At 36.2% G+C, this 10,031-nt stretch overlaps 2 protein-coding genes across 2 annotated transcripts in view; one reads left to right on the top strand and one right to left on the bottom strand.

Annotated features, from left to right (window-relative positions):
- LOC101509519 (uncharacterized) overlaps positions 1-8,360 on the top strand; it is a 13,215-nt gene extending 4,855 nt beyond the window's left edge. Inside the window, exons 5-10 of the mRNA XM_073367564.1 lie at positions 1-4,348; positions 5,311-6,148; positions 6,255-6,919; positions 7,285-7,426; positions 7,524-7,605; positions 7,690-8,360. The exon at positions 1-4,348 is cut by the window's left edge and continues 12 nt beyond it. Of these exons, the coding sequence (XP_073223665.1) occupies positions 1-4,348; positions 5,311-6,148; positions 6,255-6,919; positions 7,285-7,426; positions 7,524-7,605; positions 7,690-7,792 (6,178 nt within the window). The 3' untranslated portion in view covers positions 7,793-8,360. The remainder of the gene's footprint in view (positions 4,349-5,310; positions 6,149-6,254; positions 6,920-7,284; positions 7,427-7,523; positions 7,606-7,689) is intronic.
- An 843-nt stretch (positions 8,361-9,203) lies between these two features.
- LOC101508988 (trifunctional UDP-glucose 4,6-dehydratase/UDP-4-keto-6-deoxy-D-glucose 3,5-epimerase/UDP-4-keto-L-rhamnose-reductase RHM1-like) overlaps positions 9,204-10,031 on the bottom strand; it is a 4,219-nt gene continuing 3,391 nt past the window's right edge. Inside the window, exon 3 of the mRNA XM_004498506.4 lies at positions 9,204-9,913. Within this exon, the coding sequence (XP_004498563.1) occupies positions 9,470-9,913 (444 nt within the window). The 3' untranslated portion in view covers positions 9,204-9,469. The remainder of the gene's footprint in view (positions 9,914-10,031) is intronic.

The raw sequence follows: 10,031 nt of genomic DNA, 5'->3' as shown, positions 1-10,031 counted from the left end.
TTCCCTACAAGAACAATTATCTGTAGAAAAGGAAGAGCGAACAAGGTTTGAAGGTGACCTTAAAGAAGCCACAATGCACTTGGAACAACTTTCCAAGGAAAATGTATTACATAATAGCACTTTGGATGAGCAAAATGCTAAAACAGAAGAAATTGGAAAGGAACACAGTCGACAACTATCTCAACCTGGGGACCTTGGAAATCAAGCAGATGTTGGATGGGACCAAAGTAAGGGCCTTGAAATTGCAGTTACTGGAGATTCTCTGCATATGGATCAGGGGCTAGATGAAGGTGCAGCAGGTCGACCGTTTGAAAATATACCTGAACATGAAATCTTCAATGATTCTCATGGGTTTGTTTCGTTGAAGACTTGCTTGAATGAGGTGGAGAAGGTTTTGGTGAAGCTTGAAAAGGCAATTGCTGAGTTGCATTCTCAATCAGTAGTCTCTGGCGGGTCTGGCGAGAAAGTTTCTTCACCTGGTGTATCAAAATTGATACAGGCTTTTGAATCAAAAGTAAGTGAAGATGAGCATGAGGTAGAGATAAGTGATTCCACTGATGTTCAGTCACAATCACACTCATTGATTAGGTTGACTGAAGAGCAAGTAGGAAACTTGAGAAAATTGCTTTTAAATTGGAAGCTGGATGTTCAGAGGGCAGCTGTATTGTTCAAGGGAGAACGAGATGATAGGAAAATTGAGGATGCAAAGTACAGTGATCTCAAGGACCAGTTTGAAGGATTGAAGCAGCATTGTTCAGATTTGGAAGCATCCAACATCGAACTTGCAGTTCAATATGAAACAGCAAAGCAACTTCTGGGCGACATCCAAGAAAAGAAACGTAATGTTGAGGAAATCTGTGAAGCTCTGAAGCAAGAAGATATCCATCTCAAAGCCAAAAATAATGAACTCTATGAAAAGCTTGGATATTGTCATTCCAAAATTATCGAATTGCAAGCAGAAATGAATGATGTGAAACAAAGTTCAAATGAGATGGCTTCTATTATTGTCAGTCAAGTGGAAAATTTGGAGAAGGAGGTCAAAGAGAGGGCAATGCTACTTGAGCAAGGCTGGAATACTACTATTGCCGAGATTGTTGAATTAGTTGCGAAGCTGAATGAATCAGTTGGGGAAACATTGCATACAACAGTCTCTTCTGACACTCACAATGACTTGGATATTGGTCTTCGGCTACAAGCTTCTGTTAGGGCAGCCACTGAAATGATTTTGGATCTGCGGAAGAAACTTGAAGCTACTAATGCAGATCATGAAATAATCTCCATGTCATATAAAGAAATGACCTCAAAATGTGATCATCTGCTTGGGAGGAATGAAATGGCTATTGATGTATTGCATAAGATGTACAGTGCCCTGAGGAAACTTATGCTCAGTAGTGGTTGGTCTTTGGATGAAAATAAGATAGATGAGCAAAGTGAGGCACTGCCTGATCTACTGAACTATAATAGCTATGAGACCATCATGAAACATTTGGGGGATATATTGATTGAGAAGCTGGAACTGGAGTCTGTTACCAAGGACATGAAGTCAGAATTGTTGCACAAGGAAACAGAATTGGAAGAATTAAAGATGAAGTGTCTGGGTTTAGATTCTATTGGGAATTTAATTGAAGATGTTGCAGGTGTGCTGAATGTGGAAACTATCGAAATAAACAAATCACCTCTTTTGTACTTAGATTCATTAGTGTCTAGTCTTGTACAAAAAACCAAAGAGGCTGAAATCCAGAATCACACCACTAGAGAAGACTATGGATCTAGGGAGATGGAATTGGATCAACTGAAGGAAAAGATGCATCATCAAGATATGCTGCGTCTTGAGAATGAAAATGAAATATTTGTTCTAAGGGAAAGCTTACATCAAGCTGAGGAAGCTCTTACTGCTGCACGTACTGAATTGCGTGAGAAAGCAAATGAACTCGAACATTCAGAACAACGAGTGTCCTCTATCCGGGAGAAACTTGGCATAGCTGTTGCCAAAGGAAAAGGCTTGGTTGTACAGCGGGACGGCCTCAAGCAATCCCTAGCTGAGACATCTAGTGAACTGGAGAGATGCTTGCAAGAGTTAAAGTTGAAAGATACAAGACTTCATGAGCTTGAAACAAAACTTAAGACCTATTCAGAGGCTGGTGAGCGCGTGGAAGCTCTGGAATCTGAACTTTCATATATTCGTAATTCAGCTAATGCCTTGAGAGAGTCATTTCTCCTTAAAGACTCGATGCTTCAGAGGATAGAAGAGGTTTTAGAAGACCTAGATCTACCCGAGCAGTTTCATTCAAGTGATATAATTGAAAAGATTGATTGGTTGGCTAGGTCAGTTGTTGGCAACTCAATGCCCGTCAATAATGATTGGGAGCAGAAGGATTCTGCAGGAGGAGTTTCATACTCTGATGCTGGTAATGTTGTCACAGAATCCTGGAAAGATGATAATCAGCTACAGCCAGATACAGGGGGTGATGCAGGAGAACGGTCATACTCTGATGCTGGTTTTGTTGTAACAGATTCCTGGAAAGATGATAGTCAGCAACAATTAGATTCAGGGGCTGATTTTCAAAAACACTTTGAGGAGTTGCAGAGTAAATATTATGGGCTGGCTGAGCAAAATGAAATGCTGGAGCAGTCATTGATGGAAAGAAACAGTTTAGTTCAGAGATGGGAGGAGCTTGTAGACAAGATTGATATGCCTTCACATTTGCGATCTATGGAAATGGACGGTAGGATTGAATGGGTTGGAAGAGCACTTGCTGAGGCTAATCATCATGTAGAATCTCTGCAGCTGAAGATTGAAAGATACGAAAGCTATTGTGGATTGCTAAATGCTGATCTGGAAGAGTCTCAAAGGAGAGTGTCCACTCTTCAAGAAGACCTTAGAGCTCACATATCTGAGAGAGAGCACCTTTCTGAAAAAATAGAAGCTCTGGGACATGAATGTGAGAAACTATCAGTGCAGATAAAGAGAGCTGAACATGAGAATGGAAATCTGCACAACGAAATAACTAGTTTGAAGGATAAATTGGAGGAGAAAGCTGAAATTGAAGAACAGATTTTCACCATCTATGGCAAGATAAAAAAATTGGGAGACTTAGTTGGTGATGCCTTGTCAGAATCTGAAACAGAATATTGGGTTTCTGATAGTGTAAGTATTGATTCTTTGGAAGAATTGCTGAGAAAGCTTATAGAAAGTCATGCCAGTCTTTCATCAATGAAACCTACGTGTGGTGTTGTACTTGATGGACCTCATTCACAAAAAGACGATGCTACTCTTCATGAGGAAATAAGTATTGATACGCGTGATAAGGAACAAGCGGATATTGATAGATACAAGAAAGATCTGGAGGCTGCTTTGGGCGAATTGGTGAATTTGAAGGACGAGGGAGAGAGATCTTTGGAAAAACAAATATTTCTATCTGGTGAAGTTGAAGCTCTGAATAAAAGAACTGTGGAGTTGCAAGAGCAGCTTAACCAGGAGGAGCAGAAGTCAGCTTCTGCTAGAGAGAAATTAAATGTTGCAGTCAGGAAGGGGAAGTTGCTAGTGCAGCAAAGAGACAGTCTAAAACAAACCATTGGAGAGATGAGTGTTGAGATGGAGCGCTTGAAATCTGAGATCAACAACCGGGAACACTCTATTGCAGAGCATGAACAGAAGTTGAGACAATTGTCAAGCTATCCAGATAGGTTAGAAGCTCTTGAATCTGAGAGTTCTCTTCTGAAGCATCGTTTGGAAGAAACTGAGCACCATTTGCAGGAGAAAGAATATTCTTTGAAACTGATTTTGAACAAGATAGGTGAGATTGAGATTGGAGGTGAAGATCATATAAGTGATCCGGTGAAGAAGGTGGAATGGGTCGGAAAACTGTGCTCTGATTTGCATGATTCTATGGCTTCTTTAGAACAAGAATCAAGGAAATCTAAAAGAGCATCGGAGCTCCTATTGGCAGAGTTGAATGAGGTCCAAGAAAGGAATGACGGTTTTCAAGAGGAGCTTGCTAAGTTGGCCGATGAACTTGTGGATCTCAGAAGAGAAAGGGATTCAGCAGAGGCTGCCAAACTGGAAGCTCTTTCACATCTTGAAAAGGTATCAACATTGCACGAGGAAGAAAAAAAGAGCCATTTCTATGAGCTTGTGGAATTAAAATCTAGCATGAACCAAGTCTGGAAAGGATTTGGTGAGGTTCAGAATTTACTGGCTAAGGCTTTTTTCACGGATTTGGAATCTTTTCGGAGTCTGGAAGCTAGTCTTGAGTCTTGTATGAAAGGAAATAATGCTCCAACTGTGGTGGATTCATCTGTCAGCGAAGAACATAGTGGTATTTCACGCAGGTCATCTGATAATAAGGTATTATGATCACATGAATATTCTAAAAGTTGCCTACAATGATTATTTCTACCAAGTTTTGATATTTTCTATGTTCTGCATCAACTGTCATTTATGCGGTATATTATGAGAATCAGTAATAGAACATAGCCTGCAGTCAGCTGATATTTGACAATGATTTGTTAGTATAATAATTTCTTGTACTGTTGTTTTTTGGGGGGAGAAGAGTATCTTTTGTCTGATTGACATTCATTGAGCTTGAAAGAAAGTTGGCAAAGAAGTCGTCATTTTTCCATGAATGATTTGGATAAGAGACTTTTTTCTTGACCCATATGCACATAGCTCGAGCCTTGAGCAGTTGAGATTTTATTTCATCATACCTTGTAGGAACTTAAGAAATAGAATGCATTATCTGCTATTTGAATATTGATATCTGATCTCTAGGCTCATTGTTGTGTTTTGTCGTAGTTTTTTCCTTAACCCTATTGCAATAAGCAGCCTTTTTATTTTCAATAATGAATGTTGAGTTTTCAAACTAGAAAAAATTGAGTAAAAGAGACGGTTGTTCCTGAAGAATTTGTTTGGTTTTGAAATTTTGGTGCATACATACTGGTATCTTGTCACTACTTTAAATCACTTCTTTTCTGAATTTATTTTTCTTAACTTTGTTAACAATATGAGATGTTTTAATGTGCTTTTCAATGTTAAGTTTTGGAAAAAAAATCTATTATAAAATTGGAAATTTGGGTACATTATTTTATTGACATTTAAGTTTGTAATTGTTGGTGGAAACGTATTTATAGTATATGTTTGTGTGTATATTAAACTGTAACCTAAATTTTATACCTAAATTTTATTTCTTTAATATTGTGACTTCTAGTTGGCCTTCATTGTATTAATCTTCATGAGGCTTAACTATATTCCTTGCTATTATTTTGTGTAATCTGACTTTTTCTTTCTAATACTTGTTATTTTTTCTTCAGAAGAGTTCTGTACATGCAGATTCTTGGTCAGAATTTGGCACAATGGACCACTATAATGATAATACCATTATTGAAACTTTTCATCTCTTTGGGCATCAGCTGCAAGAGTTTTTGGTGGAGGTCAGTTCTCTTAAGGAAAGAATATGTACACACTCAAGCTTTGCACAGGATCAAGACAAAACTCTGTCTAAACTAATGTCAAATATTAAGAGGGAAGTTACTTCCCAAAGAGAGGCGTGTGAAAACATGAAGAGAGAAATTAGTAAACGAGATCTGCAACTTGTTGCATTGCGTGGGAACATTACCCACCTTTATGAGTCATGCATCAATTCTTTCACTGTACTTGAGAAAGGAAAAGCTGAGCTGGTTGGAGAAAAGATTGAATTTTCAGATCTAGGGATTAATTTGAAAACACCGTCATTTGATGATGAAATGTCTGAGGAATGTATTAAAACCATGGCAGATAGACTGATGTTAGCTGCTAATGGGTTTGCTAGCATAAAAACTGAAGTTTTAGATGCTAATCAAAAGGAAATGAAGGCTACTATATCAAATTTACAGAGAGAGCTTCAGGAGAAGGATGTTCAAAGAGACAGGATTTGTGCTGACCTGGTAAAACAGATTAAGGATGCTGAAGCTGCTGCAAACAGTTACTCTCAAGATCTTCAATCTCTTAGAATGCAGGAACATAATTTAAAAGAGCAGGTAGAAGTGATTGAGGGAGAAAGGAAGATACTTGAGCAGAGAATCAAGGAGCTGCAGGATAGTCAACGGAGTGCAGCTGAATTAGAGGATAAAGTTAGATCTCAGACTGGTTTGCTGGCTGCCAAAGACCAAGGTGGGCTTTGCATGATTCCTGAAGTCTTTAAAGAAGTGAACTTGTAGTATAGCTTTTATATAAACTGTAACTTACAATATTTCTGTAACTTGATGATTTATTGCAGAAATTGAAGAGCTAATGCATGCACTTGATGAGGAAGAGATGCAAATGGAAGCACTGACAAAGAAAAATGCAGAACTTGAAAAGGTTGTTCAACAAAAGAATCAAGAGATTGAGAACCTTGAATCTTCTCGTGGTAAGGTTATGAAAAAGCTCTCCGTAACTGTAAGCAAGTTTGATGAGCTTCACCAACTGTCTGCAAGTCTCCTTTCCGAGGTTGAAAAACTTCAGTCCCAACTGCAAGAAAAAGATGCTGAAATTTCTTTCTTAAGGCAAGAGGTTACTAGATGCACCAATGATGATCTGCGTGCATCACAACTGAGCAACCAGAGAAGTCTGGATGAGATATTTGAGCTCTTAATGTGGGTTGACACAATCGTATCTCGAGATGGGATGGATAACATAAATCCTAATGTGAAAAGTGACACTCAGGTTCATGAGTACAAAGAAATACTTCATAAGAAGTTGACGTCTATATTATCAGAAGTGGAGAATCTAAGGGAAGTTGCAGAAAGCAATGATAAAATGTTGCAAGCAGCAAGGAGTAAGGTAGAAACTCTGGAGAAGTCATTGCATGAGAAGCAATCACAATTGAATTTGCTTGATGGTGTGGAAGAAACTGAAAAGGGAATTGGCACAAGCTCAGAAATTGTGGAGGTAGAACCAGTGGTAAGGAAGTCAATTATCAATTATTTAATTAATAGTTGACTTGCATTAGTCTAAAAATCTTATATCAAATCTAGATTCAATAGAAATAATGTTTGGACCTAATATTCAATCAAAAAACATATATGAAATATATGATGTGTGCCTATTCTCAGACACAGCGTTGTTTCGCCCTTGATTGAATGTGACAGGTATTCTTTGCTTCTTAAAAAACAAATAAAACTATGTATGCGTAGTAATGAAAAAATATCAGATATTTTCTTTTTTTGGTAAACATTATGTAGAGACACAATTACGGCAGTTACAATGGATTTAAACTTAAGTAATTGAATTTATATGCTCTTATTTTATTCTAATTTCTTTTACAGATAACTGAGTGGAAAACAACAGGGACTTTCGTTACACCTCAAGTCCGCAGTTTGCGCAAGGGTAATAGTGATCATGTTGCCATTGCTGTTGATGAAGACCCTGGTAGTACCAGTAGGATAGAAGATGAAGAGGACGACAAGGGTAATTTTGCACTACTTAACCTGTGTGCTGGCTTCTGGTGCTCTCGAACACAATGACTTATTTTATTAACTTTTGGTTTCCTCACTTTTTCTTGCAGTTCATGGTTTCAAATCACTCACATCATCTACAATTGTCCCAAGATTTACCAGACCAGTGACTGACTTGATTGATGGCTTGTGGTAGGTCTAATTTTCCATCTGTTGTATGGTTCTAAAGTTTTCTTTTAATTTGATAATAATTAGCATGCATTCATGTTTTTGCAGGGTTTCTTGTGATCGGACTTTAATGAGACAACCCGTCTTGCGGCTCGGAATTATAATTTATTGGACCATAATGCACGCACTCCTTGCCTTCTTTGTTGTTTGAGGGTCCCGATTTCTCTGACCCTCTGAATTGGCTTTGTATTATCAATTGGCCTTCAAATCCTAAGCCAGGCACATGAAGGGCCATATATAGATTGAGGATATTCCTCTGATAGTTGAAAAAAGGACTCAGTTTAGTTGTACAGTATTTTCCTTCAACTCTCTTCTTCCCATTGCAGAGCAAGGATGCGTTACCTATATCTATAAACCATAAAAAATTAAATATGCAGCTGCTAGAAAGAGTATCAGACTGTAAGGAAGAAAAGATGAGAAATCAGATTGCTCGATATTTGAAGAGCAATGGATGAAGAGTCTGCTACATAAAAACACTAGGTGGTGGTTTTTACATAGAATCTGATGCCATTTTCCTTCAACAAGATCAATACTGACTGGTTTTTGAAGGGGTATCAAGTTTTGGGTCATTCATGTGAACTGGATAAATGACCAGTTAGGTATAGGAAAAACGTAATTCTTTTGTAAGTTTTTTTTTCTGCTTAGCCATAAGAAATTTCAGTTGCCATTCTTTTTTCATATATTATATCAATCATAGCATTATTATGAGTTTTTGGGCAGTTTTCAGGCATTAATTAAAAAATTCATATCCATGCGTGTCCTTTGCTCCTCATGCTTTGCTTTTTTGGGTGGGGGATTTATAGAGGTAGTAGCTGATAGGTTTATTTTCTAACTTACTATATCCACATAATAATATAGATCAAGCACATACAAAGTTTTCAAATGGATTTGTGTTCCTATCAGATTCAAGGGTTTAGAGTTAAACATTATATATCATGTCATTTTTTTTTTATGAACATATTTTAGTCAATCATCTTTCGTGCACAAAATCGTCGTAAATTTTATCTACATTTTTTTATCTCTTCTCAACATCCTCTCATTATTGGAGATAAGTTGAGTTGTGTTAAGGAGGAATTTTGCACACCATCTCTTCCCTTTCGAAAAACAAACTAATAAAAATTTAAAATCATTTATTCCTTCCTCATCCCTTCTATCCATTTCCTTCAAACCAAACTCTATTTTAGGGTTGTTGTTTGTCCAATCTTTTCAATTATTTTAAACATTTAAAAATAAAAATATTGGTTTATCTTGAGAAAGTTTATTATATTATTATAAATATAATAATATGGTAAATAGTAGATTTACTTTTTAAGGAAGAAGAATGTATAATTTACCATAAAAGGAAAGGAATGTGCAACAAGAAATGTAGTTTGGAATAAATTTCTTTTATTACTTATATATTAGTATATTGTAAAATAAAATAATACATATGCAGTGGCGAAGTTAGAACAAATTTTTATGGGATAATCAAATATAAAAAATAAAAACTAATATATTAAATTTATATAAAATGTAAACTATATCAACAATAAAGAAAATAAAAACTAAAAATTAGCTATTTATAAATCATTCGAAAGTCTAACATATCACACTCCTCACCATTGACTCAATCCAATTGGCAAAATACCACACATTTTTCTTACATATGAACTTGTAAACTACAAAATGTTTGTAAATACATGACGATGAAAAAAAAAATTATGGTGCCTATGTAAATTGCAAAAAAAATACATTTAATATATAAGCCCTAAATGTCTGAATTCTTATAACCAACAAAACTTAGATACAAACATCACATTAAATCTGCAAAAACACTAAAACTAGATCCTCATGTTTTCTTGTTAGGCTCAAAGACAAACTTGATAACAGAATCTTTGATGGACAACAAATTAGGGAACTCATTTTTGAGCTTAGATGCATCCATTTCATTGTTGCTCCTTTGTGCAACAATTACCTTTGCTTGTTCCTCCAAATCAAAATTCTCCCATTTAAATTGAGGATCAATATACTCTTTATACAATTCTAATATCTCATTATGACTTATAACTCCTGGATTTGTGAAATTCCATATACCTTTTAAGTTTCTCTTAGCCATCTCAATTGATATAGGTAAGAGTTCATCTAGCACTGTCATGCTATTAGGTATGTTTACCACTTTGTTGTAACGACTAATCTTTGTTATGAAGTTTCTTGGATTGCTTAGATCTGATGATATTGGCATTCTGACTCTTAATGTGCATACATTGTCATATTCTTTTAGGAGATCCTCCACCTGCATTTTTTTTGTTCATGTTATTAGATGAAATTTTACATTGCAAGAAAATATGCATGATGTGATTATTTTTCATAGTTTCTTATAGTGAATCACCAATTTAGTTTTTTATTTAACT

Source organism: Cicer arietinum, chromosome 4, assembly GCF_000331145.2.
Source record: "Cicer arietinum cultivar CDC Frontier isolate Library 1 chromosome 4, Cicar.CDCFrontier_v2.0, whole genome shotgun sequence".
In the NCBI taxonomy this organism is placed as follows: domain Eukaryota; kingdom Viridiplantae; phylum Streptophyta; class Magnoliopsida; order Fabales; family Fabaceae; genus Cicer; species Cicer arietinum.
The sequence above is the reverse complement of the archived record's forward strand: the minus strand, read 5'-3'. Positions and strand labels throughout refer to the sequence as shown.